The sequence below is a fragment of the Paramisgurnus dabryanus genome, chromosome 7 (genome assembly GCF_030506205.2).
Source record: "Paramisgurnus dabryanus chromosome 7, PD_genome_1.1, whole genome shotgun sequence".
NCBI classification, from domain to species: Eukaryota; Metazoa; Chordata; class Actinopteri; order Cypriniformes; family Cobitidae; genus Paramisgurnus; species Paramisgurnus dabryanus.
Genome location: NC_133343.1, coordinates 28478562 through 28505885, shown reverse-complemented (window position 1 = coordinate 28505885; position 27324 = coordinate 28478562). Strand labels below are relative to the sequence as shown.

At 37.9% G+C, this 27324-nt stretch overlaps 1 protein-coding gene across 2 annotated transcripts; it reads right to left on the bottom strand.

Moving 5' to 3' along the window:
• Positions 1–38: 38 nt before the first annotated feature.
• vdrb (vitamin D receptor b) lies at positions 39–27324 on the bottom strand. Of its 2 annotated transcripts, none has more exons than XM_065272739.2 (9): positions 26618–27324; positions 14222–14366; positions 13930–14060; positions 9926–10110; positions 9476–9575; positions 7393–7579; positions 6940–7091; positions 5112–5228; positions 39–4860 (listed from the first exon to the last, which is right to left on the bottom strand). In XM_065272739.2, exons 2-9 carry the CDS (start codon positions 14362–14364, stop codon positions 4607–4609), a joined length of 1269 nt encoding a protein of 422 aa, XP_065128811.1. In that variant the 5' UTR covers positions 14365–14366; positions 26618–27324; the 3' UTR covers positions 39–4606. The 2 variants fall into 2 exon arrangements, with proteins under 2 accessions (XP_065128811.1, XP_065128810.1); XM_065272738.2 differs by having other exon boundaries at positions 14222–14369; positions 26618–27323.

Here is a 27324-nt window from a genome sequence, read left to right as displayed (position 1 = left end):
TCAAAATTTCCCCCATATTTCAAAAAAAGAAAACAATGTTTATTATTATATTCTTTTATTGATTTGTAAAACATTTGACCAATATTACATGAAATCATGAACATGAATTTGCAATACTTTATAATGAAAAAAGAAAATCTAAAGAAAAACAGAGGCAATTTCAACCATTGAGTTGTATGAATGGTATTATTCAAGAGGTTTTGTCCTGGTGAGCAGGCAAACTAACGTAAGCCCGTAAACAGCTAGCAGTTGTATTGCAGTTTTCGTTCCGGTACTAAGCACTTAAAGAGACAGTTCACTCAAAAAAATAAACATTTAGTCAATATATAGTCATGCTCATGTCATTCAACCCCCTATATATATATTGGCCTTTGCATTTTCTGTTCACAATAGAAGTGGATGATGATGACCGACACTTCAATATATATGAAATATAGATTTACAGATACTTTTTGGCCAAAGCCTTATAATGCCTTCAGGCTAAGGCTGTATAAATATACATGGTATTGACTATAACCGTGGTGTGATGTAAAAAAAAGATGATTACCGATATTGTGATATACAACACAATGTTTACAAACTCTTTCTCTGCCTCCCTACTCTTTTCTTTTGAGTATAATTCATTGGCCAAGAAACATAAACATCAATACTAAACAGTAAGTTGACTGATAGCATTATATATTTATTATTATTAAACCGACAAAGAAAATATTGTTATTGTGATGTTGTGTAGTGCAAGTCTGATATAGTGACATCCCTACTTCTGATAACTTAAAATATATGGCGTATATAAATCATGTGGAGCATGCTTTTAAAGCTCGAGAAGTAGCACTGTAAACCAAAAAAGCTAAACACTTTTTTAAAAAAAATCTGCAAAAATGACAAAATGTTCATTTTAGGGTGAACTATTCCTTTAAGAGCTATTTAGTACCACCAACTTTCTATTGATCTCCCGTCTTTTGGTGCCAAGACAGAAGAGATGAGGTAAAGAGCACGTCTCGTACTCTTTCGCTTTCTTACGGGTGCGTCTGTCATCCATCGTCTAAATTTTAGGATTGACCTGGCTTGAGGTATCGACGGCAGAGGAATTATTTTTTTTGTATGAGGTAAAGTTTGAGCTAGTGTGTTTTGCAGAGCACGAGAGATGACAAACAAACACCGTTAAAAAGAGAAAGAGAGCGAGGTCACGCTCTGTCATGGTTACGTTCATTTGTGTAAATATTTTTGCGGAGCAGCAAAATCCAACCGAGCAGTCAGAATGAATGGGGAGGGGCCTGAGGAGGGGCCAACCAATCCCAGCAGCAACTGAACACTGTCAATCATGGAAGTGACCACGCCTTAAACAGTTCAGCTTTCTTGTATGTGTGTGAGTTTGTTTGTCTGCAGGTCTGTGTACGGAAATGTTCGTGCTGAAGAAAGCTACGGATACAAAGACCGTACACGGAGAAAATAACAGTTTTAAAAGAAACAAAAGCTGTTAAGGCGTCTTCGTTGTTAAGTGAGATTCATTACATGAGGTACTGTGTTGTCCGTGTGAGCCACTGCACAGCAATAAATACAAACATGAATCATAAAAAAATACAAATCAAATGTGTCCGTTCCCCAGAGAGGTAGTTTGTTATGGTTACATTTTGGACTCCCAAAGAGACCAATATCATTTTCATCACCGTCTTTCTCATGTCTCACCATAATTATCATGCATAATGCATTTCTTGCAACGGTTTACATGTTGTCTTGCTTTGTCTGATCTGTGTTTATGCTGAGAGTTGCAGGGATATCATCTAAATATTTTAGCACTAAATCAGAACAAAACAAGTAAGTCTGTATAATTACTAGATAAAGTCTGGAAGATTTCATCATTCTCCAGTTTAAAATCGAATCAACGCCCCTCATTCCACAAAGAACTGAGCAGCTTAGTATAGAGAAAAGGCATGAAGACAAAATAGACAGTCAGAAAGAGCAAAAAAAGTTAAAGTAATTATATATATATATATATATCTATATATAATTACCTACACCGGGCAGAAAGTTAGCATACTTTCCTACATATTGCATCCCTATCCAAACAAACATACATAACATCTGCCCTGTGCGCCACCTGTACACTAATACCAGAATATCAAAACTAGTCTACAAGAAAATATTTTAATTTTTTTCATTTTTCAAAGAAGTAATACTCATAGATATATATATATATATATATATATATATATATATATATATATATATATATATATATATATATATATATATATATATATATATATATATATATCAAACCTTCCATATCATTAAATCTTAAGTGCCATGACTAAGTTATTTATTATTAGTAATAACAAGTGTGTACTGAGGAAATGATAACTAACCTACTCGCGTACTTCGCTCTTTCTCCTTCACTCGCACACAAACACACGCAAACACTCCATCTCAGCCCGGGCCAAATATATACGATGCCCGGTCATAGATACGGTAGATATATGCTATACGTCTCTCCGTTTGCTTTTTAAACGCTCGCAACCACAGACACACGCACTGATCTGGCCCTACTGAGCGAGAGCAGTTTCCAGGTAGTTAAATTCAGCCTACGTGATCGATAAATCACCCGACCCGGTTCCAACACGAATCTCGAAACTAACGACAATCTTCATTTTCTAAGATTAACTCCCATACCACAGAAAAGTTTTCCTAATGACCCTGAGCCCTGACAGAGAAGTAGATTAAAAGTGTACAAATCAGACATATTAGCCCTCCTCCACATCTATTATACACAGTGAAGCAAAAGACATCGATCCCTAGAAACACCCAAACAAGACCAAAAAACTTAAAATGCATAAGTTAAAGATAAATTACAATTAACGGTGAGGCCAAGCTAAGGCAGTTGTGTTTGGTTTGGCTGACATAAAACAGGCAGTGGATATTGTGAAAATACTGTGTCCAAAGACATGCATTAAAGTCTATACTATAGCCGTCATGGCGTTAGGTGACCCTTAATAATGTTGTGTTATGCAGTACTCAGAGATGATACATTCAAGTACAAGCCTGTGCCAACAAATAAGGATAAAACCCAGGTACCATGGAGATACAGATGATAAATGACAAGAAATCATATTATCTGACTGGCTGCTATTTAAAGACACCTTAAGCGATAGAAAGAGCATCTTGGTTTCTAGTCACTTGATCGGACTTGGATATTTTATACAGAGCCATTTAAACAAAAAACAGGTTTGGATCATATATTACCCCAAAATGGCATTTTTTTTCAGATTGCATTTCAGGACTTCCTTATGATTTCGACTGAAACGTGCCTTGGTTATTTTTGTCTTTGACCGATTATACATTTATCATGCTGTTTGCAGATGTGAAAAAAGTAAATAAAAAACTTGTAATTTATATAAATGATATAGCATTTAGTCTTAACTGGGTCAAACCTGTGAGCTCAAGGAATAATGGAATGCAAGAGGACAAAAAAACAACAACATGACCCATGGAGAAATACACCTATAGCACTATAGGATATAAGTATGGAGGTAAAACTCTTTTAAAACATAATTAACGATTCCAATTCCTATACGGGTTTGATTTAACACGTAGCTAAATTGTAGTATCTTACGCTTACATATGTATTATTATGTTACATGGGTAGCTAGGGCTGCAGGGTCACCCTCCGCTATATCCACCAAGTAAGCTTTTATCAAACTGTATTTACACTTATTCGAGAAAGTATGAATATAGATATTAATATTTACAGGATAGCTGTGTGATAAATGCTAATGCAGCACTGGCCACTTTTTGTACAGGCGTAAGGGTAAATGCCCAATCAAAGCACAGGCAAATAACAGTAAAGACCATTGCATCAGCAACAACCTGGGATGGAGCGGAGAGGGGGCGGAGCTGCCGTTTAACTGGTTAAGTGGCTATGCAAAGAGCGGGTTAGTGTTGTGTGCCTGCATTAGTACTTTCAACACTGCGTTTAAAGGCAGAAGGTGAAGAAAGGAGGTGGACAGCGCTATTGGGGAGGCATGCGGGACCAAACACGCATATACACACATTCATCCTGTAAAGGGATACACATGCAGTGTAATACTGTTGGCTATTGACGATACAGTAAGGTATACTGTACTCGGACGCCACAGTAAAATACCATGACCACATCTGTGTGAAAATTTCCTTTCGTAAAAACAAAACAAAACAGAAATAATATGTGTAGCTCCCTAGCCATTCTGTAAATTATATGCAGGCCCATTAAGCGTCCGGTATTTACAGTTACGCACTTTCTCCGCATGTGTAAAATAATTTGGCTAATCTGACGATGCTTTCAGAGGACTAATCGCTCTCAAACTCTATTTAACACATTTTATCATGTTTAAAGCCATGGCAGAGATTTACCCCCAATACCAAAAAGTGAGAAATAAGCCTGCGCATTCCATCAGGGCCTAAAAATGAGGAAAACGCTCACACACGCACCCTTGAGCACTCACAAACGTCGTCCTGAAAACTGTGGATGTATGTTTTAAAGTGATTGTCCGTACATTCACTCAACTCTCACTACGCCCACATGGGTCATGGCACCTGACCCACGCATCTTGACCCGACTCGGATGCGGTTGTTAGGTGACCTGTCCACCGAAGACCTCCAGCACGAGCGGTGTCAGCTGCATGCTGTGTTCGGGCTGGAAGGAGAGGGAGCGGTACTGTTTCGAATGCTCTTCGTTCAGGCTGCGGAGGTCCGCCAGCTTTTGAATCATCTTAGCGTAGAGCAGATGGCCCCCTGGGTGATTCGCGCGGATGTACGCCTGCAGAACTTCAGACACTCGGTCTTGCAGCACCTCCACTCGCTCGTGGTCCTGCACCCCGGGCCGGTCTACGATCACAGAAACACAGACGAAATTAGATTCTTGACCAGCGCTCAAAAGTCTGTGAAAGTGTGAGGCGTACTGTGGCCATGTTTGTTGAAAGTCGGACCGATTTTATCTGACCAACCATATGCAGTCTTGTTGAAAGAACTTTACAGTGGACCGGGAACCAATCGGTTGCTATAGACCGAATGTGGAGTGGAAAATAGAAAAACCTGAAGTGTGGCTGGAGGGGAGTGTACAGAGGACAGACCCTGACCTGGTGACAGCAAGCAGATAGCCATCAGCAGCACATGTTCCTCTTCGTGTAGGTTGAGCTTTTTCAATCCCACCTGAAACTTCACCAGAGGCTCCAGCAGCTCCAGAGTATGACCAGCTGCAAATCCCAGACACGCATAAAAACAAAATGATTTCATTAAGCATGATTAACAGAGAAGCCATTTATGTTTGTTACAAAAACCCTACAGAGAGAAAGAAAGAGAGAGCGAGCGAGTGAGAACACCTTAGCTTATTTTTACCTTAACGTTCATTGCTATTGTGTCATTGCATGCCTCTTGTATTATTCATAATGTCTTGGCAATATTGCAAGTGAAACAATCCTGCCAATAAAGTTCTTTTAAATTGAAAATAGAGAGAGAGAGAGAGCGAGCGAGCAAGATTTTTGTTTAGGCTTTTTTCAATGTGCAATTTCTGCGGCACTAAACCAAATTGCAAAAGTTAGTTGCCAAAGAGGTTTCCCAACTACAACTCCCTTCCCTGTAGGTCAGTCCCACCCTAAAAGCACACTACTAGTTGAGACACGATGACAGACTAATAATGTTTTCATAGTGCCACAAAACCCCAGTAGCTACGTTTACTTGGACACCTTTTGCCTCCATAGGAATTAAATAATTCCAATTGATAAGTCCTATCATAGCGTTTACATGAACACTTAAAAATGTGATCCGATTGATGTGCGTGTTTAGATGGCACAAGCTGCAAATCAGATTTGTTCATTTGGCACGTGCACATTGCACAAATAGAGTTCCGCGCCGTTTTAAAATACGCATACAAGCCATCCTCCTAAAATCGTTGTGCGAAAGTATAACCCTCCCCCCCTTTAAACCTATTCAATTTTTAATCGATTTGGCTCTTTTTATTCTGATTAAAGTGTTACATGGAGCACTTTTGTTCAGATTAAACATTTAAACGGATTACAATTGTCCATGTAAAGCAGCTAGTGTTTAGCTATTTTGTGCTGTTACCACTGGCTGCTTTTACATGGACATTTGTAATCGGTTTAAATGTTCAATCTGAATAAAACATTTCCATGTAAACACCTTAATCAGATTAAAAAGAGCCAATCAGATTAAAAAGAGCCATGTTGATTAAAAATGTAATCTAACTTCCGGTAAACTCTGCAAATAATAAATAACAACAAAGTTCTTTAAACGTAGTTTATTTATGTAACAAGCAAAAAAACAACACATATATTACCTAGGAAACCAAAACATTTGTTATTTTCAACGAGGCATTTATTCAAGAGATCAGTTTAGCAACTAGTCAGACCATTAAAAAAACGAAACCGAAAGTAAAGTTCGGATCAAGATGTGTATTGCGTCAGCGCACGTGCGTCCGATGAAACCGTCTATACTTTTTGTACTCCGCTCAAAAGTACATGTAAATACTTGATCGGATGGATAACTGAAAATGGGACGCTCTGCACATGTGCAATCTTCTTCTTTTCTTTTTTAATGGTGGTTGACAAACCCACTCAAAGGTACATTTCCGCCACCTACAGGACGGGAGTGTGGAACATATGATGTAGAATTGGCGTAATGATGTGTGACGAAATAACTCAAGTTTGTATTGTTGAAGGAAGTCAATCTTAATATGTTAATATTCTTATTCATCAATCGGAAGGATTTAAACCCGATGGAGGCAAAATGTGTCCATGTAAACGTAGCTACTGTTGATCCAGCAGAGCTGTTGCTGAGGTATAAAGCATGCCAGGCCAGCATGGCGATGTCACACAATGTCTGATCACATAATATGCATGTGCAAGAATTACAAAAATGTCTAACCTGTTTTCAAAAGTTCAAGCGTACCTTTCGTCACATCGTTTACGCAGTATTTAAAGTCTGGTCCTCCACAGCTCCAGCTCATGTCCTCCAGACTAAAGGACTGGTTGGACCTAAGCATGATCACTTCTATAGCACTAGACTTCAGCAGAGCAATCTGATCTTCAGCTGTTAGCTCCCTGAGACACACATGAACAGACAGAAAAAGACATTAGCGCTGGTACATGTTGGATGCTGTGAATGGCAGATGCAGAGGGTGCAGATAACATGACACTTCTATGGGTTACCATAGCAACATTCGGTCCATGATGTACATTATATACATGTTTGAACATTTGGAGGAAACTAGTAAATATGTATAGGACCGCCGAGGCCGGCAAGAAGTGAGCTAACGTCAAACCTATTTTTAAGTTTTTTTGCTAATTAAATAATGATTTTCAAGTTAACATAAGCCTGTTGGGTAAAAAAAGTAGCTTGTACCTGAACCCAGGAATCATCTTGGCAAAGCCAATGACTTTCTGAATGCTGTAGGAAACCAAATCAGCCAGGTGAGGAAGCATGGACAGATTGGTGCCCTCATCTTCCTTTGACTCAGGACTGGAGCCCAAACCCTGCTCCTGATACATCATCAGCAGGTTACTCAGATTCATCTTGCGATCTCCTGATTCTACAGATGTGAAACGGAGGCAGTATACAATCAGTATACAAAGAAAATATACAGTAGTGAACAAAAGTGATGTCTGATGGGGGATTACAATATTTGCTTTTAAAGGGTCATGAAACCCCGCTGTTTCAGCTCTAGTCTACCTCACTATCGTTTTGAAAAATGCAATTTAAATGGGCGTGAAAGCTGTGAGAAGAACAGCGAGGAGTGGGTGGGGCACATGATATAATAGGCAATCTAGTGTAACACATTAAGATTTACTAAGAATAGCATTTTTTACAGAAATGCTAATGTTATTTACATGTGCAAGTTAAAATACAGAGTGGGACGTTTCCCAAACAAGTAAAGCTGAAGAAGTAGCCAAAAAAGGGTGTAACATGAATATGGTTTGGATTAAAAAAAATCTTATAAAAGAACAGAACAGACTGATATTAAATATATAAACTAAGGCTGTCAATTAAATGTATTATGTATTATGTGATTAATTAACTGAATTAATTGCAGTCTTTGCTGTAAAATTATGCATAATTTAAAGACCTTGCATCATTGTGACACAATGAAACGTAGCTTTAGATTCATATTTGTTTTAAAGGAAAACACCACAATTTTTCAATATTTTACTGTTCTTACCTCAACTTAGACGAATGAATACATACCCATCTTTTTTCAATGCGTGCACTTAATCTTTGTACAGTGCATGGTGAATGTGTTAGCATTTAGCCTAGCCCCATTCATTCTTTAGGATCCAAACAGGAATGAATTTAGAAGCCACCTAACACTTCCATGTTTTCCCCATTTAAAGACTGTTGAGTGAGTAGTTACACGAGTAAGTATGGTGGCAAAAAATAAAATGTGGCGAATTTTAAAACTGATAAAAATGTGAACTATATTGTATGGCAGAAGAGTACTTAAGTTTGCAGCACTTCGACCTTGGCGCGCAGTAACATCATCACTCCTGACTACTCCCCCCTCTCGCTCTTCCGCCATACAATATAGTTCTCATTTTTTAGCCGCTTAAAAATCGCCATGTTTTATTTTGTTATCACGTAACAGTCTTTAAATATGGAAAACATGGAAGTGTTTGGTGGCTTCTAAATTCATCCCTGTTTGGATCCTAAGGAATGAATGGGGCTACGCTAAATGCTAACACATTCACGACGTGCTGTACAAAGATTAAGTGTACGCATTGAAAAATGATAGGTATGTTTTCATGCGTCTAAGTTGAGGTAAGAACATAGTAAAATATTGAAAAAAAGGTGGCGTATTCCTTTAATTGTTCACATAGACACGCAAACTGAAGTTTTCGCCCAATGCTTTTTTTTAGCGTTGTGCTGCATATTTTTAATACACTGTTTAAGTTCAAATCTGAAAAATGCTATTCAGGAGGCTCAGATTTTGTTCTTTTGCTCCGATAGTAGGAAAATCCCATATATTGGAATTTTCATATAGGGGATAATATTATTTCATATTAATTTATCATCATGGACACAATTAAACTAAACAAGTAATTATCACACCAGCTAAACACGGTGAAGTGGTAGCCACAAACCAATTTATAGAAAGGACAACAATAAGGATTATATATAGCAACTGATATATAAATAACAAATTATAAACAACTTGTTGCTTCCAGGATGAGTTATATATACGTGTGTATATGCGTGCATGTGAATAGTCTATTTGTCATTAAAGCGGCTCTTCTGTGACGTCAGAAACAGCGAGATGGACAGAGCCTGCTGTGCAGATAAGACACAAAACCATTTAACACAAATACACGCACAAGGCTGAAAAACATTTCTCAGAATAAACTTTACGGGTGATTTACGTACAGATGAGTGTAAGTGTGTGGGTGTGTATATATTTGTTTAGCGTGTATGTGTATCTGTGTGTGTGTGTCACCTGGAGAGTGGCTATAGGAGTCAGAGGAGGCATCCGACAGAGAGTGGAGAGACGCTGCTCGGCTGGCACTACGTGTAACTGGACCCTCTCTAACCGGAGGCTGCAACACAACACGTGAACACATTTACACGCGTGTACAAAAATAGCCATGTAAATCATATTCACGCTGAGAATCTCCGTCACAGACATTCGGTGTGATAATCATTTTAATCTGAATCAACAGCTGTTAATGTGTCTTTTCAGTCCAATATAATCGTTGTTGTGGCACCTTGTGTACTAGGGTACAGTTTGGCTTTTCAATAAGCGCCACCTGTTGTCAAAAAGCACATCTGCATAGTCATTTTTTATACAGCTTTACTGCTGTATGCTATTTTCCTCAAAACTCGTACCGAATGTGACAAAAATTGTGTGTGTGCAGAAAAGAAGAATGAGAAAAATCGGATGATGTACTCTGAAGCGTGAGAAGTCGGAGTAGGAATCGTCGTAAGTTTTGTGGTGTGCCTCCACCAGCATGCTGATGATGTTGCGCTGCTCTTCCGTGAGTCGGGGCTTCTGCGCCTCCTTCATCGCCTCCTCATCCTTCCTTCTCTGAATCAGATCCTTTTTCCTCTGAACCTCCTCATCCGTTAAAATAACTGAAAAGATAAACAACGCATTAAAATCATAGGCATACTATCAAAGAAAATCTGAGGGGGAGAAGATAAATTACTCGCAGGTGGTGTCATAACCCGTTTGTTTACTCTTAAACATGCATGGGCATTATACGTTGCCCAACAAAATTACACCCGTGTCTGCCACAGTGTCTTTTGATCAACTGGTGTAATCAATGTTTTCCTTTATTTGAAGAGCAAACAACCACACTAAACTGAAGTTTTGCTTTTCAAAAACAGACACATCTATTGGACAATTCCCTTATGTGGGTTACTATTGTTATTTAAAAATATATTTATTTACTAATTGTTTTTTATAGATTTATCATATTTTTTCACACTTCACCTGATACACTCCCAACTTTGAAAACCACAGACATATTTTGAAGACATTCAAAAGACATTGAGTCACTTAAATTTGTTACCTTGAGCATGTCCAAAAAAAACTGTCTTTGTTTTTATAAATAAGATAACCGTCCTGAATTTTTTCATTTAAAAACATGCAGAAGCATGCACTGTAAAAAAATGACCTTAAAATCTTCTCTGAACAAAGGAAATAAAGCAACTAAAGCTTTTTTTGTCTAATCATTTTGATAACTAGGATTTTTTTGTTGACTGGACAAATAATTTAACATTAAATAATAAGAGTTTTAAAAGTTTCCAGCAGGCATTGCAATTAAATGTTAAATTTGATGGTGAATATCTTTATAAAAATATAAGTTTTAATGCTTTCTGTCTTTATTTATGCTTAAGAGTTGTTTTTGAATGAATGATGTTTGATGATTGCCACCATGATCAAAGTTTGTGTTTTCATTGTCGAGGTCTAAGTGCATAATGTTAGGCTGCTATTACTGCATACGACACAAACAGTTTGTGTTTAAGCAGTTAACTGCCCAATGTTTTAATCTTTCTTAGATTGAGAATATAAATTATCTCATAATATAAAAAGTTAAATAATAAACAACTGTTGGGACTTATTTTTTATGTTATATGTATTTTTTTATGCGATTATGTTATTTTTGACAGTGTATTCGAAAAATATTTTCCTCGGCTGGCAAAGCCTTTTATAATCTCAGACAAGATATAAAGTAATGTTCCTCAGGGTTTAAAATAAACAGCGAGGAACTGTCTCTAATATTATGTGATCACAAACCGCAAAATGACTTCAAGCAACCCCTGTATGCTTTGCTAACTGCCTTGTGTATAGGACTTTTGTGAACAGATCACATTACTCGCTTTTGTTCAGAACAACCCTACAAATAGAATTTACTTCCTGCAGTGGCTTCAAGGTCATAATAATGACATTTGGAATTAATCGACAAACTTACCCAGGTTAAAATTAAATATAGTTTTAAATTAAATCTAGTAAAAATTCTCTCTGACTGCCCTCCTCTTTTGTCCACTTAAGGGTGCATTCCCGAAATTTCCCACACCTTTCTATAGGCGTGAGATCAAGCTTCTCAGGTGTAAACACTAATGAGGCAGATGGTTCTGCGGTATCAGAGCCTGAATCAAATAATAAAATATGTAGAAATACAAGCGGATCTACCAGTACAAACTCTGCAAGATCAACTTGAACAGGACGTTTCACAGGCACACGGCAAGTGGTGAAATCACCGCACAGCTACATCTTTTCTTGCGTAGTGGAAGCGTTTTGTGCAGCATTTAGTGCAAATATGTTTATCTTCCATGGTGCCGTGAAGAGCCGTGTCTGCGGAAGGGGCAAGGCGTGCGGACAGACTGCGCTTCACCTCTGTAACCCCCCCGTTTTGTCGCTTTCTGCACGTCACCTATTGAAATTAACTAGACACTTGTGGCGGCCGTGTAACATGTGAAATGCCCATTATACAGCATCAGGGTCCTGATCACCCTATCAGGGTTCATTTTGGATATATTAGTTAAAGGAATAGTTCACCCAAAAATGAAAATTCTGTCATTTACTCACCCTCATGTCGTTCTAAACCTGTATACATTTTTTTTTATTCTACTGAAGACAAAAAAGGTATTTTGATAAATGATGGTAAGCACACAGTTGAGGGTACCCATTCACTTCCATAATAGGAAAAACATTTACTATGGAAGTCAATGGGTACTGGATCTGTATGCTTACCATCAATTATCAAAAATATGAAGACTTTGGCTCCAAAACGCGATAAAGGCCATTTAAAAAAAAAAAAAAAAAAGGTACCGCTAAAATCAGTATTGTATCTGGTCAGTATTAAAAAGTGAATTCTTCATTTTACCCAAAATCCAATATAGGTTGTGTTATTCTGTCATCTTTTCTCCTTTTTTCCAAACCACGACAAACGCCAGTCTTTTTTCTCTGCAGAATGCAGTAAATCCCCTTAACCAATCACAGTGCACTATTCCACACATTGTACACAACAATGGCGGCGCTTTGAATTTACACGGAATCCTAGTTTTCCTCATCTACTTTGGACTTCGTGATCAACAAACAAACAGAAACAAAATAGTTTTGATGGCATTGATAAACCTGTGTTGTTTTTCTGTTGAGGGGAAGAAACGTAAGCCATCAAAATCGAATAATTTACGTGAGAGGCACCGGGCGAAGGAAAAATGCCGGCTGTTGCTTGTTCTCTCGACAGCATCAAGCTTCTGTCATGCTAACACATTGACCCCAGCGGATCTTATGAAAAACTTTATTTTACTTAAATTTAACAAAATCGAGCAGGACCAAAACATTTTACAGCTGATCGCTGTCAAAAAAAGTTCAGCGACGACATCCCAATGATGACAGCAGCAATGACAGTGTTCTTAATATGACAAAGTAAGTGTTTTGATTAATGCCATTAATGTTTTGTTTTTTAAATCAGCGTATACCACTAATCAACTTAATAAATATAACATGGCAAAGATGAATGCACATTTATATATTGATTCAATAAATTTATAGCATTTTGACGGAAAAAAAAACTGCAAAAATTGCATTTTGCGGACAAATCAGTTTTTATAATAAATCTTTGAAAATCTAATCATGAATTTGAATTTTTTATGTAATATAACCTCAAGATGCTATGTGAATGTCTGTGTTTTTCATCTTGTAACTTTCTTGGTATAGAAAACACATTTTTACCCAAATTAATCAAAATAGATTTATTGCGTTTTGGAACCAAACTTTTCATATCTTCCTTTTTATGTTCAACAAAATAAAGAAACTCCTACATGTTTAGAACAATGTAAGAATAAATGAATGATGACCAAATTTCATTTTTGAGTGAACCATCCCTTTAAAAAGTAGGGTTAACTCTGTGTATTACAGAATAGACTTAAAAGTCCTCAAAAAGATTATTAGGCCATAGGGCAGATTGCTACAAGATCAAACACACCATTATCTTATCTATCTATTTGCCTAAATCTACGAGGGGTGTGAGATTTATAAAATTAAAAAAGTAAAAACACATTTCTCTGTCCTAAGAAAAATGATTAGATGGTGTGGAAATAGTAATAGAAAGTCTCTTCGACCTGGTGAGTGACAAAACACTACTAAAGCAGATCAACCAGGCCACGCACACTTTTTGCATACGCCTTGGATGGGAAAAAATTTGTGTAGTTTGAATGTACAGAAGAAGTGCAGTGTTTTTTCAATAACAAGTTAGTTGTAGTAGCAAAAGTGTTTTCTATTTTTGATGTGGACTCTGAACTTTGCAGACTTTTTATACTTCACACTAAATAAAGTTGAAAATGTGAAAAAGCATAATAAACCCAATAAAAGTGTGACATCCTGAAAGATATCTTCGCTTGCGCTGGTGAGTGGTGCAAAACACATATAGGGAAGTAACTTACACTCTTTCATCATGCCAATATCCAGGCAACGCTTGAGTCTGCAGGCTTGGCAATGTCGCCGGTTATCTTTAGTAATGGTGCAGCTTCCATTAAATGGACAGGTAAAGCTGGCCTTACGCTTCATGCTGCGCCTAATGAACACCCACACAACGCACAAACATAACCAGAATGGACACTATAAATAGCCTGGCAGTATCATAGTCGTTTAAGATGTATGTGTTGTTTAATTTGTTGTCTTAATGAACATCAGTGTAAATGCGTGAATGCAAAATTGTAAAGTGTGTGTGTGTACCTGAAGAAGCCTTTGCAGCCCTCGCAAGTCATCGCATTAAAGTGAAAGCCGGTAGCTTTGTCTCCACACACACCACAGATCCGCGGAACGTTCCGGTCAAACTCATCTGGCACTTGAGTGGATGTACTAACGGCCGACTCCATCGCTACTGGAGACACAGAGGAGACAGACAGAGAGACACATTTATACAAAGTAGTTCATTTGTGGGTCCCATTACGGGATAAAAAACAGAAGGTGCGTGTTAATCAGATCCCTTGATTGTGAAGCAGTCTGTCATGTGCACGAATTTGGCTACAGTCAGGGACTGGAAGCCTCAATGTGTGAATGAATCAATTTCTGGTGGTGTGCCGAATTTTGACACACTGCCAGATTATGACCCACTGACTGATTACCTAAATCCTAATCCCACCCCTTACCTAATCTACCTAGCCATATCGAGGTATGAGGAGAGTCAGGTGATTTTTTGCCACCACAGTCACCTAATAACAAGACCGATACCTTTTCGTATTTGTTTTGCCATTTTTCACACAGAGATTACGGAAAATACACAAAAAATGCAGGGTTTCCCGCAGCACTTTGCAGTTCGGGCGGTCCGCCTAAGATGGTAAACCCTACCGCCTTAACTAGGTCATCCAAAAAAAATAATAATAATAATTTGCTGCACAAAAGGCCGTCAAGTGAATCTCGAATAGCGTGGATGTGCTTCACACCGCGAGCAGGCAGGCGCACCACACGGCCGAAATGGTCCGTCACTGTCTGGTGGATAACTAGTAGCCAGTTGATAAAACATCTCGGAGAATAGCACAGACCGCGAGCGTTCACACGCGCCACACGGCCGAAATGGTCCATCAACTGTCTGGTGGATAGCCAGTTTTTAAAACGCGTGACTTATGTTTTGGGTTTATTTAAGCCTGTTATTGTATTAGTCTATAGTTCTTGCAAATTTAAAGTAAGTTAGCTGGTGATTTTTGTTGTTTGAGCAACCTGCTAGATAACGTTAGGTTGCACGTGCCTGTTGATTCGATATAATTGTTGAGCGCTCTTGCTCACGTTATTTATGTGCATTATTTACATGCTACAGTAGTACATGCTACTCCTTTAAGATAATTTAATTAATAGTGGGAAATAATAATTTTTCTATCATCGTTCGCCAGACAAAATCTGCTTCAGTTTGTGTTTATTAACCCTTTAGTTTCACTTCATCACGCAGCTATTTTCGTTAAAAAAATTTCATTTATTAATAATCTAGTTTGTGTTCATTTTCTGTCATAGTTTCTTTAAAATTAAGTTTTATTTAAAGTTTCTTAAATAAAAATATTTTTTAATTTCATCATGACGCGCACGCCCCGCCACTTTGGTTGCCACGCCCACCTGCCCAACCCTACCACCTTAACTCTTTCACCGCCAGCATTTTAAAAAAAAGTTGCCAGCCAGCGCCAGCGTTTTTCATGATTTTCACCAAAGTTTAATGCCTTCCAGAAAATGTTCTTCTTTAAATATATAAACATACAATATACCAAATGAAAGAACAGACCCTCTGCTTTCAAACAAAAAAAACCGTTTCATCCTACCTTTAGTGGTTCTTTTGCAATCAGCTTTTGAATATGGGTAGGTTTTTGCAAAAACACCATATTTTGAGCAAAAAGCAGAGATAATTCCATTTTTATGATGGATTTTTCATAGAGATCATATTCAGAGCGATCTTTAAAACAGACACGGACATGCAGCAGCTTGCCATAGGGCAATACTTCCGGTTTTAAAAAGTTGCGGAAGGGCGCCACCTGGTGGATAATAGCGGTATTGCGGAAAGACGGAAAATCTCGTCATTGGCGGGGAAGCGTTTTCTCTTAATTGACGAGATATCTCGTCAATGGCGGGGAAAGAGTTAACTATCACATTTTCTGCGGGAAACCCTGAAATGCAACCAGGATTTGTCTGGGATCGTTTTATCATCGGTCATTCTGCCAATGATTTTCCGGAATCTGTCCATGCATTCACACACATGCCGTTAAAATCCTGTTAAGACATGTGATGTATATTTGTAAACAGCGTTTGAAGTTTGATAATTTCTATGAATTATTATAGATATACCAGGCGTGTGCATTTAGTTTATGATCATAATTCTGTCGAGCTGGTGAATTATCTCAACTTCAGCGCGGATAGTGACAAGCGCCCTGATCTCTACTTCAGTCCAGTTTGTCAACATTTCTCGTCGTGAATGTTGATCTGCGTTTAAATCCTTGTGTCAAAAAGCGAAACAATAATTTTGAGATGACACGTGCATCCTCGCTATCGCACGGCACACCCCTGTAGACATTGTTTCTGCCTCTTGTTTATAAAGAATGCCTTCTGTGAATGTTACGGCAATGTTTCTAGGTCCTCTTTATGGAAGCGAAGTGAATGGGGTTTTAGTTTATTGCTGTTTAGAATACGGTTCCATTATTCCGGTTTATTCAGGCGGATTTCTTTTTATTTTTTAATAGATTCTGTTGAATTTTTTTATGTGTGTCCTGACTTCTGAACTCAGATGCACCCCAACTCTTTATAATATCAGAAAAAACAAAACTGACTTGCCTATTTCTTCGAACATTGAGCGACAACGTAACAGAACCACAAATCATGACTGACATTCTTTTGCAAGTGTTGAATAATTAACAATGCATTAATAGAACAGTAAATCATTCTTATTAAAGCCGCGAGGCCAATATTACAAACAGAATAAGGAAATAAAGTTCTGTACATAAGCATCACTAATGTATGCGCATCGATAAAGCACACACAAGATAGAGTAGAATATTAATTAGCTATGGGTGCTTCACCACCGACAGAAACAGGCAGAGATGAGTGGTTAAACAAAACCATCTAAATGAAAACAAACAGCTGTGCGCTTTAATAGCTCATTGGAGCTATCCAAATGATTTTTGTGTATTTTATGAAAAGAACAACGTCAGCAAGTATAGGCATATCAAATGCCTATATACACCATCCGAATGGTCCGATGCGAAATGGTTGCCATGCTGAAATGAATCAGGGTCACAGTGATACACCAACTGAAACAGCTAAAAGCATCAGGTGATAGGAATATTGTGACAATAAATGTGTTTATGAAGAACCTGAGAAGCTGGAATACAAGATAATAGCACATGAATAACCTGTACACTAACGCACAATGGATGATCAGCTATAACATGTTTGAAAAAAAATTGAGAACATTTCGTTCCACGCCAACGGGTTTGCTAAAGAGACATTACAACATGTTAGGTACAAACAGGAACAGTATGAACCAAATAAACACACCTCAGAAAGTGATGTCACTGTCTTCCTGTTTTTGCCGTTTGCCAAGATATGAGGAAATTCCAACTTTTTCTGAGCCCTTTCAAATAAACATACACTCTTTAATCTGGAAAATATGCCGAAAGCTTCATGTAGTTTCCTTAACGAAATACCAGAATGGTTCACGAACACACACATGACCCTTTTCGAGTAAAGTTCTCAGATTACGGCACGCAGAAAAACTCACGAATAAAACCATTTCAAAAGACTTGGCAGCATAATGATGCATTTATCTAAATTGGGCCCTTCATTTATTTAACCATTCAAAATGTGAGACACATTTGGAGTCCGTTTCGCGAAGATTTGTTTGGCAGGAAGCCATAAACATGGCACTACTTATGTGCATATTTTTGAACGTAACCTGCAGATAGATTTTACGTTTTCTTCCAGCAATTACATTTTATTTTTATTTTATTTAATCCATATTTAAGACCCCCACCCCACCTAAAAGTAACTTTAATGATACCAGATTATGCCTTTATCAATTTAGTTGAACTAAAAATGCAACCTTATTTTAATGTAATACATCTAGCATAATTTTTTGCAGATGCCACTTGGTTTTATATTTTGTTGTACAATGCAATTAAAAATGAGGGCTGCAAAATATCACAAAAAGTGTCATTCATTTTAAATAGGACATTTCACAAGACTTTTTTAAAGGGGACAGAGAATGAAAAACCATTTTTACCATGTCTTTGTTGAATAATGGTAGTCTACCCGCATTCACAAACATACAAAAAGTGCTATACATGCTAAACATCTCAGTCTCATAGAAATTCCTCTTTTAGAAATGTCAGCCAGAAAACAGCCCAATCTGAAAAACTGATGCTTATGACATCACAGGCATCTAACTGCCCCTCCACTTTAAAATAATTGGCTACATTTTTTGAGTGGCAGCAAAGTCAGCCAATCAGTAATGAGATTGCAAGGTAAGCCAGTAGGGGGAGCCAAATAGGTGCAAAACCACTTGTTTAAAATCCTCTCTGAGTTCTAGCTCAAAATACCATACAGATAATTTATTAAAACGTTAAAATTGTCACTTTGTAGGTGTGAGCAAAAATTTGCAATTTTGGGTGTGTCCCTTTAAATGCAAATGAGCTGATCTCTGCACTAAATGGCAGTGCTGTGGTTGGATAGTGCAGATTAAGGGGTAGTAATATTATAATAAGATCCCGAATAAGGGAGCCGAAATCCAATTATGTATTTTTTCAAATGCTTGAACAGAATGATTTACCAACACGAAGTTACTGGGTTGTCCTTTTTCACAATTTCTAGACTGATAGAAGCACTGGGGACCCAATTATAGCACTTAAAAATGGAAAGAGTCAGATTTTTATGATATGTCCCCATTAATAGTTCCAAAGGTTATGTGTAGTCTTAGTAAAGAGGCTGGCGAATCGAATGAGGGCTTTTATGTGCTTTGACACATGGAAGATGATCACAGAGAATGTAATTAATATACGTTTGGTTTATGATTTTTTTAAGATTTAATTGACTTTATAAATTTAAACCTTTAACATATCGCATACGGCTTATTGCATGGTGCAAGTTATCGCAATTTTCTTAAATACCATGCAGACCTAATGACAATTCTGAATGTTAACCTACATAATTGCATACAAACTTTTTAAATGAATGTGCACATCACTAAATGCAATAGGTCAGCAAGTTTCATTATTTTGGATCGTGCCCGTTTTTAACAGCCTGCATAACAAATCGTTTAAATAATAAAGTAGACTGAGCTGTAGCTATGACTGATTAGACTTTCTATACAATGTAGCCCCGTCCCCATCAACTAATATTGTGAGCGGTGCCCTCCATTACATTCAAACTCAAATGCATCTGACATTTAAAGAGAAAATGCACACATTCATTCTATCGTCCCAAAAGGACGCCAAATGCAAATCTCAGACCTTTGTATTACAATTACGAGAAAGTTGTTTTCACAAGCATCAAAAATCATTAACTCTGCATGATGTGTGTTTTGTAGAGGTGCAGATGACAGAAGTCTAGTCACCGCGACCACTATATTGCTTCTCTTATCAACACACACATACCGCAATCGAGATTAGAGATTTTTAGAAATGTCGAATGCGTCTTAATTGGGTGCTTAGGTTAATGTTTTATGTGACACCACATAGCGACCAAGGAAATCTGTAAACCCTTGGGGCATGCTGGGATCAGTTAGGGCAACAATGGCTCGCTATATGTGTGATCACGATGCCCTTTAAGGTACTGCGGAGTTAATCATTGAACTGACCGAGGCATCACATAGCTTTGATGGGTATGTAGGCCAAGGTGTATGAGAAAGCTCTTCCTTCTTGATGACCTGATTGCGTTTGCAAAGGTCTGTTTATCACAAAGAAGAACATAAGGCAAACCATGACTAAATTGGACGAGATCAGCCTGGTTTAGGTAATGGATAAACATGTCCTATAATATAATGCCATGGTTATTGTGTAACATACAATGTTAGTGCTATTGTACGTATGTTTAAACTCTTTGTAGCTATGGTGATGCTTACCTTGTCATATGTAACTATGGTATCTCTGCAATAAATAGTTGCAGTATCTGTATAATTTCGACTTTGTAACCAGCGTGGCATTTAGGTATAGTTAGGTACCATAAATTTGGGTAAACAGAGAAAAGCGCACCAGTCCTTATAGCAAAATGGTGCATGTGGAGATGGTAAAGAAATGCTGTCAGGGTTTCATAAACCTTCATTAGCTATGACAACAGACAGAGACAGAGTCACGCTGCAGGAATGCCAAGCTTGGCATGGAGACCTTGTGGAAAACATGGAAACACGTAGAAAAGCACATACTAAAGATCCACAGAGCAGTTCCCACTGTTGGAGTAACATGGCAAACTGAATTTAATGGCCATAACGCGAGAGCAATCAGCAGGGCTATAAAAGCAATAAAACCGAGACAAAAACGTTTCCTCCGCACATACACACAAGGCACGGAAATGTGTGTATGTGTAGCGGAGAGCCAATAGGGTCAGTTCGAGTCCAGGACACACAGAAAACGCAGTTGTCCTCAAACGAACTGTACTGGAATAACATTGCCAGATTATAACACCGCCACATGCTCAAATACACACACACACACACGTCTCTCCGTTCGACTTTTTGGTTATGGACGACGCACAACACACAAAAATTCCACAAGTACACCACACAAATACAAACCTAGTCCCATGCCAGACAACGCTCTATGAGGACATGGTAAAGTCATTTTTCTGCCAGACATTTTCATTTGGATCAGAAATTACCATTTGCGTAGGCTACAAACTTTTCCACGTTACATAAACGCATAAGCAGACCAAGTATGCAGACGTTTTCGCAGTTATAATTTTCAGGAAGGAAATCTGTCGAATTTCACAGAATGGACTTAAATATAGCAAAATGTTTTTGAATGAGCTGAGAGTACTACGCCCTCATTAGGATCTTAAATCATAATCAAAGCAAACACCTTTTACAAAACAAAATACATACAAGGGGCGGGGCACGAACAAAAGCTCATGAGTGATGGCATTCAGCAATAATTGCTTATAAGCAGGGCAACACGGAATTCGCTCCGAATCTGCAGATATCCGTAGGATAGGAGGAGGTGTAGCCCTGCTTCTAAGTAATTATCTACACTATGAGCAGCATTTACATTAAGGGACCTTTTGGGAGGCAGTAGGGTGTACTGTGTAGAGAAGAGATACTTATAGCAATCAAGCTGGTTTGGTTTAAAATTAAATAAATACAATACAATTTTGGAGCAACGCAAATCCGATTCATATAGGCCAACATCACAAGTCACATCCCCAAAAAGCCCTCTTCAACATAAACACAACTTAACAGAGTGAGAACCCAGTCTCTGATTGTATTTTACTGTAACTTCACAATTTTTTTTATTGTTTGCATTCCTTGTATAATAAGAATCAAATGTGCATTTCCAGAGAATCTCAGCTTAAGTTATCTTTCATAGGAGCTCTATACAAAATGTGCTTATTGAAAACTCTAACGGCGCTTTTCCATTACATAGTACCCTACGGTTTGGGTCAGCTTAATTTTGTGAGCTTTTCCACTGGGTGCAGTAAGTAGTACCCATTTTTAGTACCACCTCGGTCGGGGGTTCCACGCGACCTGAGCTGATACCAAAAACGTGACGCGAAAACACTGTAGATCACTGATTGGTCTGAGAAAGCGTCACTATCACAGTCATCGCTACAACGTAAAAGATTAGCTTTACCTTAGTGCTAGCTTGCGCTGTCTCGAGCAAACATGTTGTCATCTGTGCTCTGCTATAAGTTCCCAAACTTTCTTTTAGCGATGATAAACATCCACAGATTGAGAATCAGGAACACCATACCAATTTTTTCCAGACTTGCAGTTTGTGGCAACACATTCGCGATGCTCACGTTCACATATATGCTTAAATGCAATTTAAATAAGGCTCAGCTGAACACATTGACTGATGCCACGGGTGTTTGTACAGACACTGTCATGTAAACTCAATGTGCAATCACCTATTTGCGGTGGTCAATTTTAATTTTGTGGCGGACTGAGAAATAAATAAATGTATGTGAAGTGTAATCTCACTTGAATGATGTCACAGCAGTAGGCGGCGCAAATAACACTACATGCCTACAATTTCTCCCACTCCGAAGTAGGGCTGGGTATCGATTCAGATCTTCCAGATCGATTCGATTTCGATTCACAAGCTATCAAATCGATTCGATTTCAATTCTCGATTCTGGTTCTCGGGTTGGTTTTTAATTTTATACTTGATTCTTGATTCAACTCAATGAATATAGATTTGATACAAATACTATATTAATAAAAAAAGAACAATGAACAGCAGTTTACAAGTGGGTAATTAAAGGAGTAGTCCAGTTTATAGATGGGGCCCATTGACTTTTCCTACTATAAAAAGCAAATGGACCCCATCTTTAAAGTGGACTACTCCTTTAATAAAAAGAAATTAAAAGCCACAACACTATCGCTGCCGTCTTGCTTGCGAAATCTAAAATGCTTCCATACCTCTGACTTTTTATGTGAAGGTGGCATCAACGTCGATGAAGCACCTGAAACCACCATTTTAAGCACTAAATGAATGAATGACAGGCTGGCCTCTCCCTCCTTGGTAACATCGTGCAAGGCAAAAAGAGAGGGTGACATCTAGTGAAGAAGACTAGTAATTACATTAACGTTAATCTTACGTTCAATGCTTGCCGAAATAAATATGAAAGAAAAAAATCTATTCTGCTCTTTGAGAATCGATTTTGAACCGACCACATAAAAAAAAGATTAATCGGAAAAAAAAATTGCCCAGCCCTACTCCGAAGTGTTACTAAACTCGATGGAAAAGCTAACCAAGCCAAAGTGAGGTGAGCTGACCCGACCTAAACCAAACTGTGGGGTACTATGCGATGGAAAAGCGTCATAAGGTACTTGTATCGTTTTTAAATGCATTCGATACATAAAGCACATATACTTACTAAATACAATGTACGTACTGATTACTATATCAATTCTATAATAAATACTATAAATATTTAAATCAAAGTGCTATACAATATATAACTGATAGCTGTCTCAGGCGATTTCCTACACAGCTACCATTTTATTCTGCAATCTTCTCTTAATAATGAAATCTCTTAAATGCTAACAATAAAATTATAATTTTTTTTATCTCAAATTAATATTTCATTTGGCAAGTATCCATGTAATAAGTGCAATAATAAACCAGTGATAACCGCAAAATAGGCCTGGATCAGGAACCTGATCTGGAGTGGAGGTCTACATAATCCCTCAAAGGACAATGAAAAATGTCAATAGCACTTAAACATAATCAATTCAAAGAAAAGAAAAAATGTTTTTTTCTTTATTATTTGTGTCTATTAAATTCTCATTGACAGGTTTGAAGTAGCCATATAGAGCAAGCATTGAGCAAACAGTAGCAATCCACAGTGGCCAAAGATATGCTATGCAAAGACCCACATTAATCATTTATCATTCCATCATGCTGAAAAACCTCCTCACATTGAACATCAATAATTTCTGAACTGACAAAATCATCAAACGCAACAAACAATATTTTAAAAAGATGTAAAGATAAAGAAAGCATTGCAAAGATTTGCCACACTAAAAAACAAACATCAGGCCCACACCGTGCAAGTTACGAAACAGCCTGAAAGGCAAGTTGTTTACTAATGTAAAGCTGTGAATAGTTTCTTTACGTGCTCGTCTTTGGTTACCCTTTCTGTAACGCGACCACTCCGCTCCGTTCACGCAAAACATGAAGCAAGAACACACACATGACCAGAAAAGTGTAAATGACTCCTCCTTCCTATTTCCTCCCTTTTCCCTCCTTCCGTACAGGGGGTCTTTCTACCCTGTGTCCAATCCCAGTGGTCGGCATGCATGCACACACACACAGGGCCAGCTTCCCCTTCAATGGGCCTCTCTACAGGGCTACAGTCAAAGCCTCACAGCTTCTGCCTAGAGTAACAGAAACTACACACAGGCACACACATTCCAGCCTGTAAAATGAGCACCGCCACAATAACAACCAAAACATCACAATCCCGTTCCTTTAAACAAAAGAAACATATCATCAATCCGACCTCTACTAAGCGAGACGCGTACATTTGCGGGTAGCACTACGCAGACTTAAAAAACAAGATTGTGAGCTGAATGTACAGGTGCGTGGATATTCCCAGGATGGTATGAATTTCCAGTCTAAAAGAGTACAGATTTTGCTATCATGAAAGACGTAAACAATCTAAAGCATATAAACCATAAGTCCACTATGCTTACATACACTGTAAAAAAATTCCGTAGAAATTGCAGCTGGGTTGCCGGTAATTTACCGTAGATTTACATTTATGTTTTTTACTGGCAACATTTTGTTCAAAGTTAAATGAAAATTAAACGTTTACAAGTCTTTATCTTTACAGAGTAAAACTAAAAAGCAGCATCAAGCTAAACATTCTGGGAAACAAAATCTGGACCAAAAAACAGAAAAAGGTTGATGATGATTTCTGGTTCCCAGAATGCTTTGCATGAGGCTGTTATTGCATAGTTTTATTCTGTAAAGATAAAGACTTGTTAATATTTGAAATTTATTTAACTTTGAACAAACTCTTTCCAGTAAATAACATAAATGTAAATTTACGGTAAATTACCGGCAACCCAGCTGCAATAACATTGAAATTTCTACGGAAATTTTTTACAGTGTAAATTAAGGAACTTGACACTTATCTATTTATTGGTTTACACAGTTGATCTGCACTTAACCAAAATGTCACTTTACTGTCCCCTCACTAACTGTTAAGACTACTTTACAATTTATTGCAAAACAAACCCTCCTACCCCAACAGCTCCTCTAGCTTCCTATGGCTCCTTTACTGTACATAGTACAAAATGTTCACCTAAGTTTCAATAGTCTTTACGCTTTACTATTCAAATCAATTCCTTATTATTACTCGTATAGTTTATCCACAATAGTCTATCATAAAGTACCTTGTTCTTTATGAAAGTCTATAAAGTACATGGTGTCGCGTGTAATCTTGTTACATGGTTGATTATCTCATACCATTTCCTTTCAAATTAGCAAATCTCAACGCTGAATTCGCACAATGGAGCATATTTCAGAAAACAACTACAACTGCCAATTGATAACCACACACACACACACACTTTGACAAAACAAGTTTTATGCATAACAGACAGTCTAACATAAGGCAACTGACACCAACACAAATATTCAATAATCAGAAAACATGGCATTTAAGTGGCCGATTATCTTTTGACCACGTTTGTCCGACGTGTCCGAACTGGTTCTGCTTGCCCATTAGGAACGCTGAAGCCCAGTTCAACAGACATGTTAAACAAACAATGCACACTACTACAGATTCTCAACATACCAATAGCATAGTATGCTTTCATGTCAAAGAACCACACGCTTTCTCTGCTATATAATCCACAAGGGCATTATGTTAAACAATACTTTGAAAGCTATTACGACTCAGAAAACAGCTTTTATAAACAGGTTTTAAAAAATGTTTCTATTTTTATGGCATATTATGGGGGGAAAACATTTTTCTGATCATTTGTGTTTTAAATGAAACACCACAACATGCATTCTTTTTATGATTTTTTTTTTTTAATTATAAACATTTTAAGAAACAAGCAGAGCAAAACCATGAGTCTTAAACATAAAGCTATAATTAACCAAGTAGTTGTTTACTACATTCAAATATTAATATACGTATAAATATATGAATGAAAATTGTATAAAATTCAAACTATATTACTGTACATTAATTATTGATATATTAAACATTACATAATTCAATAATGTTTGCTAAAAAGTTATTATGAAACGTTATCGATGATGTCGCAGTTTTACTTCTGTGATCAATAGTTATCATCTTTTGTTGTTCGTTTTTTCAATTTGTTTTTTGGGCAACATCATTTTGTTAAAGAAGAGATTTCAACCTATAAAGAACTAACTTGTATTCGTTCTGCGTATATATATAAAAACTGCTTAGAAAAATAAACAAGAGGTGTGACTGAATGATGTCGCAGTTGGAAATTACCGCAACAGATGAGCTTACGGGGTAGCAATCCTAATAAACACGCTTTTTACATTGCTCTCAATGTAATTTATCATTTATTATACAAAATATCCCGCTTTAGGTCATTCTTTAATAGTAACGTTAGCTGTATTGGGATACATGCGCAAAGTTTTCCACGTTGAGTAACTCGCCAAGGTCGGTATTTAAATTGCCTTCAATCAGTGCAAGAAGAAAACCTAAAAACAGATGCAACATTCAAACCTTTATGTGTAAGAAACATAACATGTTTATAAACCGACTCTGAACAATCGCAATGCCCCACATAAACTACCACTCTGAGTATCATGTGCCATAATAAGGCTGACAAAAACAGTCACTTGAGTAGGTTACCTAACATTAGCAGACTACGTTAGCAGCTTTGTTTTGAATTGTAGTGAAGTACGTTTACTTTGATAATAGTGTAGGAGTCCACTGGTGGCTTCATACCTGCGTGCAACTTTTCCGATCAAGCGTAACGTGACTTTTGCTGGTTTACTCCTGTCCGTAACTTGTAAATCTTGTTTCTTTTTTCACGCCTAGAACTTGGCGCCAGCTCACATGCTAGCACGCCGAGACAAGGAGAAAAACACGCCCACCGCCTCGGCAAAGCAGCCCGCAGAGGGGTCGCCTCGATCCACGTCCGACCGCACCGTAGCCCCGTACACGGGGACGAGACTGTGGAGCTAGTCGATGCGATGCTAACGAATTATACTGGCCGTTAGGACTGCCTCGCGATCCATCCCGCGCAGATTTAGCGCGAGCTTGGGGATTAACACAAGAAAAACAAAAACAGGATCGAGTCTAAAAGCAGTTCGTTCGCGTGATGTGTGCGATCTGTCGTGATGGGTTTCCGGATACAAAACAAACTTTGAACCCACGCTGGTTACAACTGTAATAATGTTGTACTTGACCCTAAATGGATGGGACTCGGTGTAATTACGCCCCGCCCCGACTCTAGCCTACACGGCGGATTTTCCTCCAATAACCGATCAAAGACTCTGCCGTGAGCGTGCGTTCGCAATTTTGGTTGGTGTGACATCCTCTGCCACACGCGCACTGTTTGGACGGGTCGGTTGTTCGTAAAGCGCGTGGGGACAACTCCCACATTCCACAAGCAAAACACACTCTTGCACGCACACGCGCGAAACCCACTG